This window comes from Ursus americanus, chromosome 20 (assembly GCF_024610735.1).
Source record: "Ursus americanus isolate L20-20 chromosome 20, mUrsAme1.1.p, whole genome shotgun sequence".
NCBI classification, from domain to species: domain Eukaryota; kingdom Metazoa; phylum Chordata; class Mammalia; order Carnivora; family Ursidae; genus Ursus; species Ursus americanus.
This window is the reverse complement of record NC_142146.1, coordinates 34,800,427-34,824,499: the sequence shown is the minus strand read 5'-3', so window position 1 is coordinate 34,824,499 and position 24,073 is coordinate 34,800,427. Positions and strand designations below refer to the sequence as shown.

General features: G+C 48.2%; 1 protein-coding gene across 1 annotated transcript; it reads left to right on the top strand.

The window, feature by feature from the left end:
- The first annotated feature begins 3,259 nt into the window (after window positions 1-3,259).
- Window positions 3,260-21,441, top strand: NME9 (NME/NM23 family member 9). The gene is made up of 11 exons (XM_045791847.2): window positions 3,260-3,292; window positions 6,087-6,144; window positions 9,547-9,650; window positions 10,746-10,817; window positions 12,499-12,615; window positions 13,823-13,898; window positions 16,209-16,291; window positions 16,591-16,683; window positions 17,638-17,792; window positions 19,020-19,156; window positions 21,192-21,441. The coding sequence occupies exons 1-11, from the start codon at window positions 3,260-3,262 to the stop codon at window positions 21,254-21,256; spliced, it is 993 nt and encodes a 330-aa protein (XP_045647803.2). The 3' UTR covers window positions 21,257-21,441.
- The last annotated feature ends 2,632 nt before the right edge of the window (window positions 21,442-24,073 follow it).

Genomic DNA, 24,073 nt, shown 5'->3' with positions numbered 1-24,073 from the left:
TTATTTTGGAAATGAGTTCTAAGGAAGATTTCACACCGTTCAAGAGCATGAGTAACCACCACGCGGCAACAAACATCACTTGCATTTAGCAGACGCAATTTGCAATGCTGTGTCTTACAGACACCCCTGTAGGGGTGTGCCTCTGTTTGCTTATTCATTCACCTTTTTAGGACATCTCGGTTATTTCCAATTTGGGGTGATTGTGAATACATCTGCTATAAACATTACATGCAGGTTTTTGTGTATACCTCAGTTTTCCAATCAACTGGATAAACACGTAGGAGCATCATTGCTGGATCATACAGTAAGACTATATTCAGCTTTGTAAAAAACTGCCGAACTGTCGTCCAAAGTGGCTGTGTACCATTTTGCATTCCCACCAGCAATAAATGAGAGTGTCTACTGCTCTGGAGCTCTTCACCAACTTTTGCAAACCAATATTATCAACTTTTAGGGTTTTAGCCATCCTAATAGGTGTGTAGAAGTATCTCGTTATTGCTTTAATTTGTAATCCCTAGAGACAAATGAAGTTGAGGGTTTTTTTTCATTTGTTTACTTTTCGTCTGTATATCTTCTTTTATGAAGTATCTGTTCAGATCTTTTGTCCAGTTTCTAATTGGGTTATTTGTTTTCTTTTTGTTGAGTTTTGTGTGTTTAGGATAACAGTCCTTTATCAGAATATCTTCTCCCAGTTTACGGCATTTCTATTTAATTCTCCTAACAGTCTTTTGCAGAGCACATGTTTAAAATTCTTTTATTTATTTAAAAAATTTTAAATTTGAGTATAGTTGATGAAAAGTTGTTAATTTTAATGAAGTCCAACTTATAATTTTTTCTTTCATGGGTCATGCTTTTGGTGTCATGTCTAAAAAGCCAAATCCAAGATCACCTAGCTTTTTTCCTGTTTCTTTCTAGAAGTTTTATAGTTTTACATTTTATATTTATGTCTATGATCCATTTTGAGTTAATTTTTGTAAAAGGTGCAAGGTCTGTGTCCAGATCTCATTATTCCAGCACCATCATTGACTTTCCTTTGCCCCTTTGTCAAAGATCAGTTGACCACATGTGTATGGGTCTGTTTCTGGGCTCTGTTCTGTTTCATTGATCTATGAGTCTATTCTTTCATTAATATCATGTTGTGTTGCTAATAGTAAGTCTTGAAGTTCAGTTCTCTAACTTTGTTTTTCTTCTTCTTCTTCAGTATTGTGTTAGCTATTCTGGGTCTCTCTACCTTTTTATATAAACTCTAGAATTAATTTGTGGATATCCACAAAATAGCTTACTAGGATTTTGACTGAAATTGTGCTTAATCTATACATCACATTGGGAATAACTGACATCTTCAGAATATTGATTTTTCCTATCCTCAAACATGGAATAGCTCTCCACTTATTTAAATCCTTTTGATTTCTTTCATCAGCTGGTATTGATTTCTAGTTTAATTCCACTGTAGTCTGAGAACAGACTCTGTATGATTTCTGTTTTCTTAAATTTGTTAAGTTCTGTTGTATGACCTGGAATGTGGTCTGGCTTGGTGAATGTTCCATGTGAACTTGAGAACAATCTGTCTTCTGCTGTTGTTGGATGAAGTATTGTATAAATGTCACATCAAGTTGATTGATGTTCTTGTTCAGTACAACTATATCCTTGCTGGATTTAGTCATTACTGAAAAATGGTGTTGAAGTTAACAGTTATAATTTTGGGTTCATCTATTTTTTTTTCTTACAGTTCTATACATTTTTGTCTCATGTATTTTGGTGACCTCTTGTTAGGTGCATACACATTAAATATTGTTATGTCTTCCTGGGGAACTGACCCCCTTAACATTATGTATTGCTCTCTCCTTATTCCTGATAAATTTCCTTGTTCTGATATCTGCTTTGCTTGAAGTTAATATGGCTACTCCAGCTTTCTTTTGATTAGTGTTAGCATGGCATAACTTTCTCCACCCCCTTTTAAAAAAATTTTTTTAAAAGATTGTATTTACTTATTTGACAGAGAGAGAGCACAAGCAGGGGGAGCAGCAGAGGGAGAGAGAGAGAAGCAGACTTCCCGCTGAGCAAGGAACCCATGTGGGGCTTGATCCCAGGACCCTGGGATCATGGCCTGAGCTGAAGGCAGACGCTTAACCAACTGAGCCACCCAGGCGTCCCACCACCCCTTTATTTTTAACTTATCTGTGTCTTTATATTTAAAGTGAATTTCTTGGGGCACCTGGCTCAGTTTGAAGAGCATGCGATTCTTAATCTTGGGGTCATGAATTCCAGCCCCACGTTGGAGGTAGAGATTACGTAAATAAACTTAAAAAAAAAAAAAGGTGAATTTCTTATAGACAACACCCAGTTGGGCCTTGTCTTGTTTTTTTTTAATCCATTGACACTCTAATTGGTATAAACTACTCACGCTATGTTTGCAACTGTTTTCTATTTGCTCTGCTGGACTTTCATACATAATTTTGAATTTATAATTTTGTATTCTTTGTTAAAGGGGATCCCTTCAGATACCTCAAAACCTGGAGCCACTCCTGCCTGGCACGCAGTAAGTAACAACAGAAAAGCTGCACACCAGCTCCGGTTGGGCTGGAGGTGTGCAAGGCTTGGGGATGAACTGTACGGTGCCTCTGCTTGGGGGATCCACACCCCCCAGACACTGACAAACGCATCCGCCAACGAGAGCGTCCTTGCAGGACAATTCCGCTTGCGAGGGGGCGGGACTCCCTCCCGCCGTCCTGCGGGGCCCGCGGTGGGCGTGGCTTACGTGTACGCATGTTTATTACCTGGACGACGAGGACCGCGCTGTGTTGTCCTGACGACCGTGGCTGGGTCTCTGCAGACTAGGTTGGAAACTCGCTGCACTTTGAGGACCCTATACCTGTCGAGAGATGGCCGTGGCTCAGTTTCCCAGGAATACATTGCAACAATAGGGATAACAAGGTTCGTTGGCCTTTTCCTGCCCGAATTCCTGGGCAGGCATTCCGATGCCTGAAGGGCTGTATCGCCGGGCTCCCCAACTCCATGCTAGGAAGGGGCTTTGCCAAAATCCGGCTAGCGAGCCACAACCCTATGGGGGGCAGGCTCCGCTTCCCCCGTGGGGTGTTCATTTTACATCAGGGCATTTATTTGCTGCTACTTAGTATTTACTTTAAAGGGACGTGGGCTTTGTCGGAAGGAGGCTCTGGGTTTGCTGTTTGTCTCCAGGCTGCTGTCGGAAACAGCCCGAGCCCGAAGTTAACAGGGCTTCTGTCTTCTTTGCAGAGCCATGGGCAGCAAGAAGAAGGACACTGCCCTGCAGGTAAGCCTCAAGGGGTGCTTGCTTCCAGCACTTGGTTGGGGGCAGGTTGGGGTTGATGAGGAGTGGAAAGCAATGTATAAAGGTGATACTATTTGCCAGCAGGACATGCAGTGTTCTCAAACTTGAGTGTTGTACCCTTCCATCTTAAAGCGAAAAAACCCCCAACAACAACAAACTTACCTTGACCCCCTAAGTGACAATTTTTTTGTGCCCTTAAATATAAGCAAACATAAAATGGGGTATAAGTGCTTTATGCTTATAGTGCTTATGCAAACATAACCCAAACAGGAATTAAAATAAAACCAAAAATGCAAGAAAATCTGAACCAATACAATTCGATACTGATATATTTTTTGTTGAAATATAAATGCAGCTTGCTTCAAGAATATGACGTACGGTTCTTTTGAGTTTGGGCATGCATCTGTAACTACACTCACTCTGGAGACCCCGTTCTCCCACCCCTGCTCTTTGCAATCATTTGCTTATTCAATAAATATGTTTTGATGTTTTATGTACTACACATTCGTTGTATGGAGTGCTTTACTTCATTTGCACCTGGAGCTAATGACTCTGTAAGCCAGCATCTGCTTTTATTCCTGGTCCCGAACAAGGAGTGCCTTTTTACAGCGTCTCATAGTCAGTTCAGCCCATCTGGATGCATGCTCAGGCATGAGCATGGGCGTAGAGTGGAGTGCTCTTGAGACTCCTGATTCCTCTTTCATTGTCCTCTGTGGCATGAGCACTTTACATGTAAATTTCCAAAGCCTAATGATTGAAAAAGGGAGAGATCAATGCCATTGTAAAGATAGCATGTACTAGGACAGGGTGGGAAGAGCTTTGGACTGAAAGTCTGAAGACTTGATACAGTTCTTGACTCTTCTCTTTGTCGACTCTTAAGACTTGAGATCAATCACATAACCTCTCTTGCTACAGCTTGCCCATCTGTAGAATGAGTGAACCATCCCCAAGGGCCTGCCAGCTTTGGTGCTCTAGGACTCTGGAGTTATGAAACTTTTCATGTGTCTACATTCTGTCTATAAATAAATTCTAAGCACCTGGACCTATCACTTACTGCTTTGTGAATGATTTCCTCAACCTCTCTGAGACTCCATATCCCTTATGCGAACAGCAAGGATAATACATAGCCGGCAAAATTGTTGCAACGAGGCTGCTATAGGTATTTCAATGCTGGACTGATTGCTGTCTGTGTGGCTGTAAGATTTTTGTCCCATATGATTTTGTCTTTGTCTGTCTATGCCCCGTATCCCCTTTGGGGGTAATATTTTTTGGTGATTTCACAAAAATGTTATTCCCCAGAGCTCTGAATTCAATGTGTGCTCCAAGTACTCCTGCTTGCTGAGGGATGTGCATGGAGACACCTGTGTGAGCGTTGCCTCTCTATCAGATCGGCTCCTTGAAAGCAGTGCTTTCAGCCCAGGAACCCTTCCTCTCTTTGAGTAAAACTATTTCAGGCTCCTTCTATGACTGAGACAGAAATCACAGGACATGAAGAGACTGTCTGGCCAGAATGTGCCACATATTCGCCATTCACTCCTGACCAAACGTAGGGCTTAGTGAAGTCCAGACATTTTCCATGCTCTCCTGCTCCTGCCCCGTTCCTAGGCGCGAGAGTCTTCAACCGTTCGGAGTCCCGGCCCCACGGCTGGTGAGGCTTATCCCATGACAGGGGTGTACCCCAGAGCGCTGCTGCTGACAGCTGGGCCACTGGAAGCGACTGTTATGAGAGAGGGTGGGGGTAGGGACTCTTCTGAACCCTCTGTCCCCTTCTTCAGGACTACCGTTGGGAGCCCGGGATAACGTTGGTCCAACTCTCTTAGATCACTCAAGGCATCAAGAGGAAGACTCTTCCGTTTTTTCTGTTTTTTCATAGAAACAAAAAGTGTGGAGGTATGATTTCTTTAGAAAGAGATCTTCAGTAGAAGATTCGCAGATGTGACGTTTTCAGCCCTTTTAAAGGAAAAAAGATCTTAGCATACCTGTATTAAGAAGGAGTGATCACTGTCATGGTCTTTTGATTTTTATAGTTTTAGATTAGCCCCACCAAAACTTACTAACTACAAGGGGAAGGAGAATAATTTCACAGTGCAGAAGACTCACAGGCCACCTTAATCAAGTTATCCAAGCGGACCTCAACCGTGACGGGCAGATCGAAATTGCATGTTACCTGATAGGATGCAACGAGAGAATGTTCTTCTGCTTCTCTCACCCCCCAACCAAACCACCCAATTCCAACCAACCCGAAGATGCACAGCCTGAATGGAATCGGGAAACATCAAACACCCAAACTGAGGGCCATTCCACAAAACAACCCTCTCACAGTCGTCAAATAGATATGAACCTAGATAAATGTCAAAACTGGATTTGAGTGAGAAAACTGCAAAAAATCTCTATAGTGTGATATTTATGTACATTTTATGGACACAAAATAATTTTATATATATTTTTTGGGACAAGCAACAAGAAAAATTATTTTAAAAAATGACTGAGATTTTCTTAGGTTAGTGGTTATTCGTGGGGATGGAGGCAGGAGGAGATGGGAGGAAAAAGGCAGATGGGGGAAAGAACACAGCTTGAGCTGTATTTGTACCTATTTCAGAGAGGGAGGGAGGAGGAGGAGGGAAGGGAGGAAAGGGAGGAAGCGGGGGAGAGAGGAAGGGAAGGGGGTTCGTGAGAGGTAAGGAGGTAGGGAGGTAGGGTATCTGGAGCAAATACATCAAATCCTCTCCCCCTCCTTGTCCTCAGTAACACAGCCTTTGTTCTGCTTTGGTCTTAGGCTAACATCAGCACCCAGGAGCTTTGGGAGGAAATGCTCAGTTCCAAAGGACTAACTGGTAATTTGAGATAAGTTTTTTAGATCCAGCCTTTTCAAAAGTGCTAAAGGGCCTATTGAACCATGAAGAGAAAAGCTGCCATGAGCTCCATTTCCCTATAATCCTGAGTTTCATAAATGAAGAACCAAGCCATTTCTTTGTGTGTGTGTATATATACACTGCTTGCACATCTGTTGGTAAGTTCAGTTCAGGAAAGCAGTCAGTACTCCTGGGTAACAGGGATCCCTTGTTCCAGAGCTGACTGTCGGACCCAAGGGTTGTTTGGTGTGAAGGAATGAAAACCTCTTCTGACTACCTGAGGCATAAAGGGGAATGTATCAGAAGGAATAAGGGGATCTCTTGGAACTCAGGGGCTGGAAGGAGAGCCAGGCATCCCAAGGGGCTGGAACCAGGGACTGCACTGTCATTAGGATACAGCATAGCCACTGTCCCTTGGGCCTCCCTGTCCCTATCTTCTTGTATGTTATCCATTGCAACAATTTACTTAGTAGTTTTTTTAATGAACATTTTTTTAAGATTTTATTTATTTATTTGAGAGAGAGAGCACAGAGGGAGAGTTAGAGGGAGAAGCAGACTCCCTGCTGAGCAGAGAGACTGATGTGGGGCCGGATCCTAGGACCCCGAGATCATAACCTGAGCTAAAGGCAGACACTTAAGCAAATAAGCCACCCGGGTGCCCCCCAAATGAATTTATTATCCTACAGTTTCTGTGGGTCTGGAATCTAGGTGTTGCTTTGCCTCTGGTTTGGGGTGTCTCTGGTTTTGGGTCTCTCACCAGGCTGCAGTTAAGGAGTAAGACAGGCAATGTCAAAGCTCAACTAAAGAAAGTCCACTCTGCTTCTAAGCTCGGTCATGTGGCTCTGACAGATCTTAGAAGGTCATTTCCAACTTCATTCATGTGGCTGTTGGCAGGACTCCGGGCCCTACTGGCTATTGGCCAGAGACATCAAGTTCTTGCTATCAGTTTCTCCATAAGGCTACTTACAACTCAGTAACGTTCTGCCCCCAGAGGAGAGGAGAGAGACGGGGAGGGAGAGACATATGCAAGTCAAAGTCTTTCTGTAACTGAATCTCAAAAGTGACATCCCATCACTTTGCCCTACTCTGTCTGGTCACTAGGTCTGGCCTGCTCTCAAGGGCAGGGGGTTACATCCCAGGAAGCAGGACTCCCCGGTGGGATCTTAGAGGCTGCCTGCCACACCTGCCCCTACTGTTCCTTTCTCTTCCTCATTGACTGTGCATATCTGGGATCCCTTTCTCTCTCTCTGTCCACTCAGTTCTTCTCCCTATAAGTACACCTGCTTGGCCAGCTTGTGTCCGCTCTTATCTCTCCCTGGTGCCACCCACACCGAGTGACTTCAGCCTTCAAGGCCCCTACACTCTCCACCCCCATGACTCAGTTTATCTTTCCAGCCCCTTCACCCACTGTTCGCTGAGGTATGTCCTGAGCTCTGATCTGTTTCCTGAACATGCCACAAGTTTCTCCACTTCTTCACTTTTATCCATGTTGTCCCTGCTCCCTGGAATATCATGACCCCATCATAAGCTGGAGATGTTGCCCTCATTCCCAGGCCCAGCTCCAAAGCAGCAGCCTCCTTGCATGAAATCTTTCCAGAATCTCTGCGTAGTCACAACCTCTGGGAGTCGCCTGGGCATTCGGGGTGGGACTCTGTCTCCCCCGTGCCCCCAGCACACACCCAGCTTGGCGAGGCCTCTGTCTGGAGGAGCACTCATGGCTTTCCCCCTAAATTCTGAACACGGGCATTGTCTTTTTCATCTCCATCTCTGGCCGACTTGCCCAGGCCTGGGGCAGAGAGGGCACTAAATAAATGCTGCTTGCATTGATCCGGCAGTATGGTGGGTGGGAGTCTTGCCACGTTCTACTGCCTGAGGGATTACACAGCTTTTTTGATGGTGCGAGGTCTCAACTATTTTGTCTCCATGTCTCATCTGTGCAACTGGAACTTGGCTCTAGGGCAAAACAACCATTACTTCTAGTTCTTTAACGGCAGTAAGAGAACTACCACCCCAGCATTTCTGGAGAATTTGCTGTGTCCCAGGCACTCCAGGTGATCATAACTGACATCTGCTGCGTGGGACTCTGTCAAGCCCTGCTCAAAGCTTGCCAGGGAATTGTGTTGGCTGCGGGCAGCAGGGGCTCGTCCTCCCCTTCTTACTGGGCAGTCTCAAGGAAGAGACGCTCTTCCTTCTTTCTAGAGCCAGCAGACATTTGCTTCCAAAGTCAACCACCATCTTGGAAGTCTTGCCTTCCGCTGGTTCACTTTCATCTGCCTTCAAATAGGCAAGTCTATTCCGATTTACACATGCAAGTGTGTGCCCGCGCGTGCACACACACGCACGTGCATGCGTGCAGGCACACCTTTTCATTTTCTCTGCCATTTCTTTCCTTCCTCTTCTCTTTCAGTCAAACTCTTGATACACTTTCTCTCCAGCCCTGCTCTCTCTCCCATAACCTCGTGAAGCAGGCCTTTGCCCCACTAACCAACACTCCTGAATCCATGCATTGCTTCTTTCCCAGAGTGCTTGAAAGAGCACGCACTCAGACGGACCTGGGTTCAAGGCTAGGTTCCACCACTTGAGAATTTAAGGGTTTTTTGGTTATTGTTGTTGTACCTTGGGTTAGTTACTTCATGTCTTTGAACTTCGCACAGTCTAGCACCAGCTGTGTCATGATGATGGGGCTGGGCACGTCCTGCGTGTACCTGGTACATGTGTTGGCTTAGCTAGCTTCACTTTCTCACAGGCCCTGTGGCCTCGCGTGATCAGACGAGAGGGTTCCCTCATGCCCAGTCCTGGCACACTCCATAGACTGGGACCGACGAAGAAAAAAGTATCCAAGTTTCCATCTAGGTCTCCATCCCGTACACTTTTCAGGAGAACAGTGTTGATTTTATGAAGTAAACAAAACTCTCCTTTACCCAAAGCAAGTGGCTTTTAATCCATCAGGGGAAAATGTCAAAACTGCATTTATTATCAAAGCAGCTAAGAGTTGATTGTGTGCTGACAGGCTGCCTACCCTGACTTCTTTTAGAATAGATAATTTTAGTACAATTCAAATATTTACTGAGGGCCACTCTGTACCAGCCTGACCGTGAGTGTAGCCTGAAAATTACTACAGGTTAAGGATCCATGTAAAGAAAACTGTTTTCTACCACACTTACTTCATTATGTTTAGAAGTCAGAACACTGAGTTCATAAGAATGAGGGGCGGCTGTGTCTCCATGCTCGCTCCTATTCCAAGGGGAGAATAAATCCCTTGAACCATTAAATAGCCCTGCAAACAGACGTGCACTGGAGTGGAGTTAGTTTGCAGGCATAAATTTCCCTGACATGGTGAGTGCTGGTCCTCACTGAATGTTCCTGCTTCTTGGTTCCACACAGTTGTCGACGTCTATCAAGGCTGGTGTGGGCCCTGCAAGCCCATGGTGAGCCTCTTCCAGAAGATGAGGATCGAGGTTGGCCTAGACCTTCTGCACTTTGCACTAGTAAGACTGTCTCTCAGCAGAATGTCACACGACATTGTAAAATAATTAAAAATTGAAAAGTGGGAACAGGAAGCACACAGACTTTTCCAGATCATTGAAAAGGCATCGGTTGTGGAATTCTGGGTCATCAGTCGTGATGCTTTATAGTTTCTCTGGAGATGAAGGTTCCACCCCACCCCCACTGCCTGACAGTCACTCCGAGCTCAGGTATCTCTTGACCCTGTGCACAGGGAAGGGAGCACACGGGTGCTCCTTCTGGCTCACAGACACTGGGGACTCTGAAGTCTTACTCTCGCCCACAGCGTTCCAAGATTTTTATGCTCTGCTCCATCTTGGGGAACGTCTAGCCAATATTTACTTGGATTAATGTATGGACATGGGAATAAATTCCAGAGAAGTGTGCGAGAGACACTGGATGGGCTGCTCAGCTTAGAGGTTCCTGGGCGGAACACAGGGGCCAAGACACCTACACTGACCTCTCAAGGACTTTGCCCTTTCTTCCTGGGGAGTCAGTTCTGACACTTCTGGAGAGAGTGTGTGCGGAAATGCCTGCCCCTGGACGGGGTTTCTCAGACATGGAGGGCAGTGTGGGGACCGTCCCCCTGTGGTTGTCAGTCCTGGCAGCAGCGGGGTGTCAGAGCAGTAGCTGTCTGGGGAGCAGGAGAAACCCTTGCTTCCTCCTTGTTTATTCTTCAGAAAAGCACACTGTCAACAATTTTTACCAGTATGTCGACAGGAGAGTTATTCTGATATTAGAGGGAAAGGCATGAGAGCCAGCAGGGTGATCTCTGGGGAGGACAGTCACGGTGTGGATGTGCGTGCAGGGAGGGGTGTGTGTGTATGAGTGTGTCTGTGTATGGGGCGGGGTGTGTGTAAGAGGGATATGTGGGGGGATAGGTGTGAGTATATACACATGGGGTATGTGTGTGTAGAGAGAGTATGAGGGTGTGTGTGTTTATGGGGTATATGTGGGGGGGACACATGCATGTACATATGGGGTGTGTGTCTTGTGTGTATTGTCCTGTGTGATTCTCCCACCATCATGCCCCTGCATCCCAGCACCCCAAGAACCTCCTGACAGCTTGTTTTCTTTAGGCAGAAGCAGATTGTCTTGATGTCCTTGAAAAATACCGAGGGAAGTGCGAGCCGACTTTTCTGTTTTATGCAGTAAGTACATCTGCAGAACCACAACTATCGCAAAACATCAGGGTTCCGGCAGAGGTGTCTGACTGAACGTCACCGAGAGGCTTCACTAATCCAAACGAGGGCTTGTTTCCTTCTGGACTGTGTCTGTTATTTGGGGTAAAGAGAGGCATAGTAAGTCATGGTAATGCAGGTCCCTGCCTAGGACAGTGGCACGGCTCCCTGGCGGGGAGGCCCAGGATGACACAGCTCCCGACGGTCACGCTGGGCTCGGCAGCCTTCCTGACTGGCGGTCCACGGGAAAGAATGGGAGTCACTCAAATGCGTCTGCTTCTTCTGGCTCATGGGCAGTCTTGACTGATGTTTCACAGTCAGAGCACAGGGTTTCCAGACTTCCGTCCTCCGCCCCATGGAGGGAAGCTTTCAGCACACACACTCTACTGGGGTACACAAGCTCCGCGTTCATTTTTATTTAATCATAAGATGTGAAGATACGTTTACAGAAATTCAGAAATGAAAGGGACTATTGAGGAAAGCCAAGTAGTTCCATGTTTTGAAAGGTAATTTGGATGTCTTTGGGTGTGACGTCCATGCTCTGGCCCCATGCCCTCAGGGCCCAGTGCCTCACACCTGGCTTCCTAGCTTAGGTCACCTGCCAGGCCCTGAAGGCAAGCGATGGATATGCTGCTCCTGACTGCAGCCTCCTTCTCATACAGTCAGGGGAAACTGAGGCCTACCCACCCATATCTCCTGACAGCCAGGCCAGGGTTGTTCACTTTGGAAACCTTCGGGCTTCTGCCCTCAGCACTGCAAGTATCACAAATTGGAAGCTTATGGCAAACGTGGTTTGGGTGTTGATTCTCGATGGAAGACCGAAGTTCGATGCTGAAACATGGGTGAGGATAGATGGAGAAGTGGGAAGGAGCCAGAGTGACAGTGGACCACAGGTGCAGAAATGCGATCGCTGTCACAGGGGTTTGCTCGCTGAGCCTGTAGTGATGATGCCATAAATCGTACTCAAGGGTATGGGAGCAGGTGCCAAGGCAGCAGCCTCCGTCACCCTCTGGGGGGCCCCTGCGGGGCGGGGATGCAAATGGGGGGGGGCCCACTCTCCACGAACCTCTGTGAGTAATGCTCAGACTGACTGCTGAAAAGTTTAAAGCAGGAGACTCAGTCGCCCCAAACACCAGCTCCACTGAGAAGTCTCCTCTGACCGCCCCGGATGGAGCTGGGAATCCATTCTTGCCTGTAATGCCAAGCATCCTGTACGTTCCTCTCTTAAAGTGATGATCTCATTCTATGGTAATTGTTTCTTTGATCTGATCGCCTCTCTCCCGCGGGACTTCCCGTTCATTGAAGCAGGCAACTATGGCTTTTCACGTTGACGGTTCATATTCTTTGCCTCTGTCCTGGTGCTTGGCAGATTAAGTGCTCCATAGGTGTTTGTCGAGTGGACGAGCCCCATCTAGGCCACACTTAGTCACTCACATCCTCGCTGCCCCGCTCCTCCCTTAACTAACTCCCTGTTTCCCTGAAGGGAGTTTTGAAAGGAGAGGCATGGGGTAGAAGGCAGAGAAGTGGATGGAGGCTTCGACCTTGGGCACACGCCTGAGCAAAGCTCTTGGACACTCGCTGTCTGTTGAAAGAGATGAAGATCTGAGAAGAGTTCGAGAAGTTTGAGTAGCGCGTGTGTTCTGTGTTCGAGGGTGGAGAACTGGTGGCGGTGGTGAGGGGAGCTAACGCCCCGCTGCTGCAGAAAACCATCCGAGAGCAGCTGGAGGCTGAAAAGAAGGTGCTGGCCGAAGGCTGTGAGCGGCAAGTGGTAAGGACGCAGTGTCTCCTGTCCCACTGATGTTCCTGGAGCGCTCAGTGGCATTAAATGCCGAGGCCGTGCCCACTAGGACATACATGCATTTTATTTTGTTAAAGATTTTATTTATTTATTTGACAGAGAGCACAAGCAGGGGGAGCAGCAGGCTCCCCCCTGAGCAGGGAGCCCAACGCAGGGCTCGATCCCAGGACCCTGGGATTGTGACCTGAGCCGAAGGCAGCTGCTTAACCTACTGAGCCACCCAGGCACCCCCAGACATGCATTTTAAAAACTTCTTTTAAAAAGTCGTCCCCTTCATCCAGAGCACTTGAACTTCTTTTATCCATTTCCTGTTCATCCCCCACTTCAATTCTTAACAGGGATTTCTGGAACCCTGACAATGAGTTCAGAAATGATAATAAAGTTATGGGGCAGAGTAGTGGGTAGAAATCAGCCTCACGGTGAGCTTTCTCCTGGTGACCTGCCCTCGCCTCCCATTCCTGAAAGTTTTACTTGTGATCCCCGAGGGCTCGTTTAATTTAGAAATTAAGCTCTGTCATTCACACAAGCAATAGGATCAGCATAGCTTGTGATTTTGATAAATTATTTCCATGACAGAATAGACTACAAGTTTCTCACAAAAATTTGGCTGCCATCGAACACTGACACCACCTCAGAGAGAGGCATTTCCTTTGAGCTTCCGTCCAACGAGCCTTAGCGTTCAGTGTGCATTGTTCAAGTTTTTGTATTCAATTCCAAATAGCAAAGCCCTGTTTTTATAGAATGGGGTAGAATCAATCCTATTTTTCTCCAAAAATCACACGTGCTTGTGCTCCCTCCAGGGGAGATGATGTCTGTCTTCACGACTAACCTGCTCGGGGGAGCCAGTTGCTAAGTATCTCCTTGTATGTCACTCCTTCCTTCGTCTTCTGGCCGACTCCCTACGTCATGTTTTCTACTTGACGCTTGTGGAAATGGGCCGAATCTAAACCGTCCAGTCAGCATGGATTTCCTTGTCTTCGAACACCCTCACCCCCACAGTCATCCGGCTTCCACAAAGGGTCTTGTAAAGTTCCCAAGGCTGATGTGCTTGACCCCCTTTCCATGGCTCTGCATTTCAGGCCTTTGCCTTTTTTTGGCTTCTGTCAGTGTCTGGAGGTCTTTGTGGTAATTTTAATTAGCTAACTACTTTCTGCTAATGACCAATTTGTTGCTCTAGATTAGAGATGAGGCTCTGTCTGAGGAGGACGGATGCCTCTCCCGTGACAAGGACGATGGCGAAGAGGAGGACGTGGGTGAGTAGGGAACCACTAAGCAAGGCGAAAAGGCAAAGCGTGTGAGTCATCAGTGATCTGGGCAATCTGGACTCTGGAAGATTAACCATGCGGCGTTCTGTTTCCAATCACCTGACTTCAAACATACTGTGTCAAATCTCCCTTCTGCCCTTTCTTGGCATCGTAGGTCACTTTCACAGCTTTCTGATCACACTCAAGTATAACAAGTACGACTTCCGAGGCACTTACCCGCATCAGGAAAAGCCCCACTTAATAAAAAGGAAGGTAGAATTTCACGTAATGATGCTGGTGTTTCCTGGGTCTTCATTTGAGCTAAAGAGCTCATTTCTTGTTTTTACCTTTTCCTGAAGGGTCCAAAAGTCAGGAGTCCTGGGCATCACAGATCTTCCTGAACCTTAACTATCAGAAGAGCAACCTGACCTGACGTGGGGAAGCCAGAAGTTAGAAGGGCCGTTGTTGGGAAGGTGGCTTGTGACAGTGACTGAGACGCCAGGGGAAACCAGCATTAAGTTCAGGAGCTGAGTTGGAAGGAGAAGGAAGATTTTTATTATTGCGTGAAGCAGAAAGGCTGTTTGTGTGTGGATAATGAGGACTGTTTGAGTTGGACTCTAACAAGGAAAGAGGCACAGTTCAGGAGAGCAAAAAACCTTCAAGTGTGAAAAAAAATCAGTGTTTAGGCTTCCGTAGGAAACAGATGTTACCTCCTTTTTTGGATGATCTTCTCTTCCCTCCCTCATTATCTCCTCTCAAATCAAGTCTCTCCACCTAGAAAATAACATAAAAGCCTGCCCTTGCCCTTAGCCTTTCTCTCCTCCACGCCTAAGCTCCCTGAGCTCCCATACTCCTTAGGCCACCCCTCACCTTTGCCCCTGCCGGACCTGGTTCTGTGCTGGCTCCTCCCTGGTGCTCATGGGGGACCACTGACCTTCTAGGTGCCAAATCCAACACACAGTGTCCAGTCATATCCTACAGCCTCCCTTGGACGACCTGGATGATGTCCACAGTGTCTTCCTTCTCCAAACCCTCGTCTCTTTTGGTTTCTGAGATGTCATGACCTTTCTCATTTTCCTTCTACATCTCTGGCCTCTCTGCAGCCTCCCCTTCACTGGCCTGTTCTCGTTTGTTCCCCTTTCAAGTTGGAATTCTCTGGGCCCCGATCTGGCCTCTTCTCTTCTCACCCCGCACCTCTAAAGGATCTCATTAATGGGTCAATGTATACGGGATTTCATTGTAAGAGTCCCTTAAAGTCTAAGTGTTCATGGGATGTTAGAAATAATACTCACATAAAAATGGATAGATTTGTTGCTTAAAAAGATTCACATTTTTGCAGTACACGTTTCTGAGATTTTCAGAGTAGGAAGCTCTCCTCAAATGCGGACGTTATCATGTTTCATTGCCACGCAACTGATATAAAGGTTGAGAACAGAAAATAGGCTATGGGGGGATACAGAGCCTGTGGAGAGTGTAGGAAGCTCACCAAGGCCAAGCTGATACAAACAGGAGTATAGTAGCGATGGGCTGATGAGTGGACACTGGGTCCCCTACAGGCCTGAGCAGGGACTACAACCACATGCCACCTCCATCAACACCACAGCTGCCTGGACCTGTGGACACTGACCAAAGCACAGCCATCAGGACACTGTTCAGGGAGCTATGACTGGTACCTTGGCTCCAAACGACGAGCTGGCCAATGTGGTCTTCTCTCAGGAGAATTTGTGTTGACAGAGAAGACGGTTATTGCAGTTTGGTAGAATGTGCTGGTGCTGAAAACTCATACAGACTCAGGCCCTGGGGCAGTCATTACTGCCCATATGCCACAAAACGTAAAAAGAAGCACTGGCGAAGGAGCCCATGGAGTGAGAGGAGAACACAGTAGACAGCAGTTAGGGGCTCAGGATCAGGGGAGGAGACAGGAAGGCACAAGAGAGGCCAGGCCCGTGTTTCCTCTGCTCCAGCTCTCCCCAACTCCAAGCCGACTCTTTCAGTTGTTGCTGGGGTCTGCTCCTAGTTGTCTCTGATCTCCTCCCTGCTCTCCCTTCCTTTCCTCCCTTCCCACCCCCACCCCACCCCTCTTCTCCCAGGTTCACGTCCCTTGCCTGTCTCCGTCCCTTGTAGCCAGGTTGAGGGTGAGGTCTGCAGCCAGACCTGTGCCTCCACTAGAGTCCAAGTGTGTGGGGCACAGCCAGGAGCCAGCAGGGGGGGCCCTGGGAGCTGTGTGCAGAGCCTACGTGGTCCCTGTAGATGGCCCCCTGAGAACCTCATGGTGCTGTGAGCCCAGCGTTTGACGCCAGCGTCCTCCACTTCTTGCAGCTTCATCAGGGAAGACCTGCACGTTGGCCATCATTAAGCCAGATGCAGTGGTCCACGGAAAGACTGATGAGATTATTATGAAGGTAAGAGAGACCACAGACCACGCTTCCCGGACAGACTGCCCTCATGTGTCCTCTGGTGGAAAAGCAGGGGCGGGGCATCGAACAACAGTGTGCTAGTGGGAAAAGGAGGTTTCTGAGGAGCTCCATCAAAATTCCAGTTAAGGCAATAGAATCTTTTAAATCCATTTGGGACAGATATGTTGAGGATGAGGGTCTCCGCTGCTTTTGTGTTACCTTTCCCAGTATCTTTAACTTTTCAGCACATTTGAATATGAATTTGGGCTTGATTTACCCTTTCACAATATATGTATATTTTACAGATCCACGAAGCTGGTTTTGACATTTTAGCAAATGAAGAGAGAACCATGACCGAGGCAGAAATGCGACTTTTCTATCAACACAAAGCTGGAGAGGTCAGCTCATCTGCTTCCACACATCCAGCACACTCTCGTTTCTTTCTCTTTCTCCAACGTTATGCGTATAGATTGATGTTAGCTTGGCAATAACGTGTTACGAAGAACATGAATATGAGCAGCAAGAAGGCATGAATTTGCTCTCAGCATAGTGATTATAGCCTGTGTCAGGTAAAAAGTTCTTTGGTTGCAAGGAAGAGATTTTGATTCTAACTTCAGTAATGACATAAAGAATTTATTGTAAGGATACTCCATAACTCCCAGAACTGAAGAAGAGAGTTGAAGTTGTTGAACAAGAAGGTGTTGGGGAGAAGGACCAAGACAGTTGTAGGGATCTTAGGTGCAGAATCCCATGAACAGTCACTCTTGGTGCTGCTATTGGACAACTCAGATTCCATCACTTTCCACTTGCTTCTGCTTCTGACTCCCCTCCTTGGGATGGAAGCCTAGTGGACCTAGCTTGGTCATAGCCCTACCTCTCAGGTGAGGTGTGTGTGTTTGGGGGGCAGAGGGAGAGGCATCATGGTTGTCAGCCAGACTAGGCCAAGTGAAATGGGGAAGGGCGGCTCCCCAAAGGAAAATCAGAGTACTGCTACTTGAAGCAGTGGGAAGGGTTGCAAGGCATTGCAAAAAATAAGTCTTAGCTACATCGCACCCCATGGTCATCCGGCATCCACATGATTTCCACATGTGTCCCTACCTAGCTTGTTACAGTCTCTCATTCAACCCCAAACAAGTCAACTCAAAGTCTCATTTTCCTGCCTTTGCCTTTATCTGGGTTCTCTGGGTGTGGCTGGTCATTACCACCCCCCTCCCTTGGCCCTCATGGGCATGCTGGCCGATGTCAAGGCTACTCACTCACCCCCTCTTTTCCTGTGGGTGGGATGGGCCCGCTGACCCACTATAGGCCCCAGGACCCCTGCCCTGGGTCACTGTTTCCTCTCCCTGTGCTAGGAGGCATTTGAGAAGCTGGTATATCACATGTGCAGTGGACCGAGCCACCTCCTGATACTCACCAGGCCTGAGGGCACTGAGGACGTGATCGCTGCCTGGCGAACGCTCATGGGGCCCTGTGACCCTGATGTGGCAAGGAGGGAGCAGCCTGACAGGTGATGTCACCAGCTGGGGTCTTTTCATTTATCTCAAAACCTGCATCCAAGGAAGCCAAGAGCCCTACTCTATATTCAGCCCTGAATCCATATATATATATATTTGGAGAGACCCTGACCTCTTTGCTATTTAAGGAGACTCTGCTATCTTCACCCTCTGATCCAATCCCACAGTTAGAGGTTTCCATAGTATGGTCCCAGACACACATGCAACACTCATCCAGGAAATACGGATTGCAGAGCCCCACCAAAATTTGCCAAGTCAGAGACTCTGGGCGGGGCCTAGGGATCTGCATTGCAGACTCAACCCTCTTCACCCTCCTCCCTACCCAGGGTGTTCTGAGGCGCCCTAGAGTCTGAGCACCCAGTTCTGCAATCGGCACTAGGCCGCCTTGGCCCTGTATTTAGCCTGGCATCGCCAATGCCAAATCCACTGTGTCTTACCTTTGAAGTGAGAGAGCCCTAGCCACCAGGAAAGAAATGAGCAAGAGACTAAGTAACTGCAGTTGTAGGGGCCAGAACATTCATGCGTGGGACTGGTAAGACAGCCCAGGGTTCATATCCTAGGTTACCCCATACTCGAGTAAGTCCTTTCTCTGAGCCTCGGTTCTCTCATCTGTAAAATGGGGTTACGACACCTATCCTGGGAGGCCACAGAATGTTGTTAAGAGCACTTCTTAGGGCCATCCATTAATCCCTCTTTGCCTCAATTCCTTCATCTGAAAAATGGGTATTACTATGCCTCAGACATCGATGTGAGGATTAAAGGTGCCTATGTATGTGTGTGTGTATGTACATGAAGCACTTGGAACAGTGCCTGACACAAAGGAAGCCCTAGCGATGTTAGTATTGTCTTATGGGGTGACTGAGGAATTAACGATGCACACCTATACCAAGCTCTCGGCCGGGTGCTAGTCTCTGGTAGTGATATCAACAAAAATGGCAGCTCCCGAGCTTGCACCATGACTCATGCATATTTAAACTGAGAATCATGCCGGAGTGTCCTTCCCAGGGCTGTGGCACAAGTGAAACGGGATCATGTATGTGAAGTACCTGGCAACGTGCCCAGAATACCATCATGATGGAATAGATGTCAGCTACCATCCCTACTGTTGTTCTTGGCGTTGCCAACGGCTAACTGGTTGCTGGTGCCCATGCTGTCAGAGAGCAAAACGTTTCTTTTCAAATGAAACAATTGTTTCCCGTGCATTTTGCCAACGTTCGCAGTCTCCGCGCTCAGTTCGGCACAGAAATGCCCTTTAACGCAGTCCACGGAAGCCAGGACAGAGACGCCGCCAGCCGAGAACTGGCATTGCTCTTCCCCACGTTAAAGTTTTCAGACGAAGTTCTGGAAGCCTCTCTGGGTAAGTCATCAAGGCAATGGTCTTTATTAAATCTGCCGTGAGTATCTGGGGGGGGGGGTTTGATAATAACTATGTGGTAACCGAGTCTTCAATCTAATAAGGTCCTATTTGAAAGAGAGGGGCCGTTATATAACTTTAGTAGCAGTCCCGATCAGTTCTGTGTTTTCACAGAGTAATGATGTTGCTTTTTAATACTTCATTACATTTTTTTTGCTGCATTCTTACTTTGGAGTCCTATTTTCATTGTAAAGTCACTTTGCATTTTCTTGTGGAAACCACTGGGAAAATGTAACTAGCTTTCTAGAACCCTGCTTCAAAGCCAGTTAGAGGCCAGATGTCACTGCCTCACTTCCTCTGTGCTTCACACCCCCCATGCCAGGCCCTTGGTGGGGTTGCGGGGCAGTGGAGCACTATACAAAAGGGCCCTGAGCCTGCTGTGACCCTTGTATCCCTCAGCCCCCACATTTTGGGAAAAGCACACTTGGTCCTCTCCACCTCCAAATCTGAGTGAGAAACCCAAGGGGTCCAGAGTGCATGTGACTTACCCCACTCCACAAGGAGAACTAGGCCTGGCCCATGACGCTCCTGCTGCCGAGTTGGGTGTCCGGGCTCTGAGCCTGAGGTGAGGTGGGAGGGGCCGGGGTGAGTATCCTGGGAAAAGCAAAGGATGTGAGGGTGGGATTCCTGGCAGAAGGCTGCATGTAGATCTGAAATGCTAACATACTTGGGCACAAACGTTCGGGTTTTAACCAATATATTTACCTACATGTTTGATAGGTTCACAGTCTCCTCGAGATCTGAATCCAGCCGAGTAAGGACGGGTGGTCTGAGGGCAACGGAAGATGGGACAGGAGCTGGCCCGCGCTGGCCCTCATTTCATCCTTGTGGCTGCTTGCTGCCAGCCGAGGGGTGTGGAGTAGGGAGATCATGGGCAGCGTGGCTTTATAGGGATCAGGGACCCAGGCTGACACACGCGAGCGCGTGCTGTGGTTCTTCAAAGCCATTCCCCTGCTGGGAGGAAGTCTCACTCAGCTTTCCTCTAGGACCTGCCCTCAGACAGTGCCCAGGATGCGTTCCCTTACGTGTCCAGGGTCATGGCGCACCTTCATCCTTTTGGGGGGCGATTGGAAACAAGTGGTATAACTCGGGGCCAAGCCTGGGGAAGGAGGAGAGCAGCCTGGCTGGGGAATACTCATCAGTGCTACTGAGGAGAGTGCTGGGAGATGAGAGCCTGATTTTGAGCAAAGGGGACATTTCCACAGCGGTGTGAGCTCAGACGCACCCCAGGAATAAACGCCCAGCCCCCTGTGGGCACGGTTCTGAAGCAGCTTGGTTGGGCTGCTGACGTGCTGCTCATTTGTTGGGTGTGTCGTGCCTCCTTAGTTGTCAGGAGCACGGTATGCTTCCCACTTACTCATCACTTTCTCTGCTAAGGGTCAGGGGTCAAGGGCACTGGAGACAAGACTATCCTGGGTTTGAATCCTGGCTCCGCTAGTTCTCAGCTGAATAGCCTCAGGAAAGTTACTTACCTCTCTGGGCCCCAGTTTCCTCACCTGTGAAACGGAGATAATGACAGACCCATTATTAGCCCCATAATATCTCCACAGTAGTGATCTTCCTCACCAGGCTGTTGTGAAGATGGAAGGAGACAAAGGATATTGAAGTTCTTAGCCTGGGGCCTGACACATTTTAAGTCCTCAACAAATTACTCATTCTCCTCATTTTTTTTAAAGGTTTTATTTTTAAGTAATCTGCACACCCAACATGGGGCTCCAACTCAACAGCCCCAAGATTGGGTCTCATACTCCATCAACCGAGCCAGCCAGGTGCCCCTCATCCTCCTAATTTTTTATTCCTGGTTCTGAACACACATCTTAGGATCTTTCTCTACTGTCCCTTCCACCCTGACCCCTCGCTTCATTGTCTGTGATGCAGTTAGAGCCCTTTTCCTGCTTCTTTGTGGATGGTGAGTGGGACAGAGGATGGGCACAGGGCTACGTTTCAGAAGTCCTGTAGAACATCTGTCGTCCCACAGGCCATGGGGGTGAAGGAGCGGTGGGCCCCACTGAGGCACGTCGCTTTGCTGAGGACATGGACTGAGAGAGAGGCTGGGCTGCTCTTCCGGAGCATGTGACCAGGGGCAAGGCCACGAGATGGAATGTCAGTGCACTTGAATCAGCTGCACATAGGAAAGCTCCAGAATTGGAACTTACTCTTTTCAGCACCAACACTTTTTTGGTTTAGCTATGTCTCGTGAACAATAAAAATAGTATATACTTTCTTGCCTTATTAAACAGTATATAGAACATACAGATTTTCGTTTTTGTTTTTTGCTACCTCTGGGATTTTATAAAATAAATGGACATCCGTTATTGTACCCTGGTGTGATATGGTGTCATCTCAGGGGATACTGAGTTACATAGGACAATGTTTCCCCAATAATACATCTATTTTATGGATTAAACAAGTTAAGAGTTCAAGTTGGTAACTATGAACTTGAAAACAGTGCAAAAAGATTGGCTATAACACTTCCAGGCATATGGACGTGGAGGCAGATAGAAATTGGCTTTGATCTTCCTGCTGCCGACCCAGTCACGAGAGCAGTCCTGCAACGCTGCCCAGTTGACCACCTGAGGTTCTCCATGAATCAGGTCATGTTCATAAAGAAATGTTTGGGAGTTACATTGGAACCAGGGTTCATCTGATTTTCTTGACACTCCCTTCCCCCCATTTCTTTGGTTTCTGATTCTGGCTACTGCTTAAAGTCTGAGAGCTCCCAGTGGAGCCAAGTTGCCTCCAGCTTTCGCTAAGTCATCTGGTTGAGCCATCCTTCCATGGCTGTGTCCTTAGGGTTGAATCCCAGGAGGTTTTCAGTAACTATTATTACCCCTGTGAATATTAACATGGACAGCAATTCCCTCCTGCTAGTTTGCTCCTTGGTCTATTTGAAAATTCACTAAGCCCAGGCATCCACTTTCCTCTCTGAGGAAAAGGCTGGGTTCTACTCCCCAAGGCAAATGTTAGCGATTTCCTTTCATTTGCTGGTTTTCTCCAGAAGACTTTGCTTAGGACTTGACGTTCTTTAAATGCGCAGTTAGCTCCCAGAAGACAGCTCTTCATGGGTGCACTACTCTTTTTGCCAGTGCTACGCTGGCGCTGGGGACGGAGGGATGAGTCAGGCTGTGTGAAGAGGGGAGCAAGGCCTGTGACGCTGGGTGGGTGGCTGCATTCCCCACGACTTTTTGTCACCTTTAGATGCAAACATGCATGCCCGTTGTGTTCAGCGGCATCTGTACTGACCTCCATGGGAAACAATGTCCTCAGAGGGTCCCTCCCTGACAGGATGTCAGGAAAATTGAATCCACTGTTCCAGACCTCCAGATACTCAGCCCGTCATGGGGCTGCACTCTTTCCTTTGAGTGGGCTCAAGAGGGGGATTCAATGCCTCGGAGGAGCATTAGAACACTGCACCTGGTCTTCTACACGCACAGGTGCTGTGCGGCTCTGAATGAGCTACTTGGGCGTGCACCCAGCTGACCGCTAATCTCCCCAGAAGCTGGGAAGCCAAGGATCTTCCATCACTGGAGAGATGAGAAATGGTGTGACCAAGGCTTCTGAAAGCAGTTGGGGGAGAGGAAGAGTAGGTGGGGGAACTGAGACTGTAGGGGTGATGCGTGTTGCTCTCTGTGATGACCTTTAAGCCTCGCCAGGAAGTAGCTGGGAGTGGTGGGGTTGGGAGAGGGGAAGGCAGCAGGGGCAGTAGAGGGGAAGGAGTGGTGACACACCCTTTCCATCAGTAACTGGGTAGAGCATTTCTTTTCTCAGAGTCTGGAAGGTTCAAAGCAGAAGGAATAGGGGTGCGAGGAAGGGGGGGTTGTTGGAGGAGAAAAGCCTTATGAGAGTGGCTAAAATGTCAACCGACTCTGAGGATGGAACTCCTTGGCAGAGACCTTGGGCCTGGCTTCCTACAATGGAAGCAAACCAGGGGGCGAAGGATGACTGCAGTTTTGGGCATTAAGGCCTCTCAGCTCCTGGGTGTGAATGCCAGATAGGGCAAGGGCAGGCCCTGCTGCATGAAATAAAGAGCGAGAGGGCTGACTGCCCAGCAGAGCCAAGGCCAGAGGCTGCATAGAGGGAGGAAAGGTGGCTACATAGGTCACGATGTGGCCCTTGAGGCAGGGGTTTCCAGTGTTCCCAGGTTGTAAACCAAAACTACCCTCATGCTGGAAACAGACACATGCCTCTCTGTCCAGCAATCAGGTGAAATGTGCAAAGGAGCAGGACTAGGGCAGCACCAGCCCCTATCCCAGGTAGCAAGGTGTTGGGACCTCCTCCTGTCAGCTCTCCATTAGAATCTGGGGTCAGTCTCCCATTTCCCAGGTCTCACTTTCATGTCTGCCCTGTGGCAAGGGAATTTCCTCCCCTGCCAACCACCTCACCAACCACCACATCCCCGCCCCCCATGTTCCGGGTAAATGTCCTTGGCTTTCTGTTTCTAGGGAGGCCAAGAGATAAGAGGTGCTTCTCTACATTTTAGAGACGGGGGAAAGAAGGCTTTCTGTTTCTAGGAAGGCCAAGAGATAAGAGGTGCTTCTCTACATTTTAGAGACAGGGGAAAGAAGAGCACCTGGGCATCCTTGCAGAGGGAGAGCAGCGGCTTGTGCACGGGGCCGCTGGTCATCCGCCAAATTCTGGGCCTGAGTCCAGTGCGTGGTGGCAGCGGAAGAGTGGCATACGTAGGGGGCTGAGGAGAGGATCGAGGCAGTGGACACAACACTGGGGAGGTCCTGGTGGCTGGGAGTGGCCACCTGTAAAAGGTCTGCTAGACTTCAGGAGGCCAAGAAGTGGGGTTCCCAGACTGCTGCAGATACCCCCTATAGCGCAGCTATAACCACCACAGGGCACCAGCCCCCACTC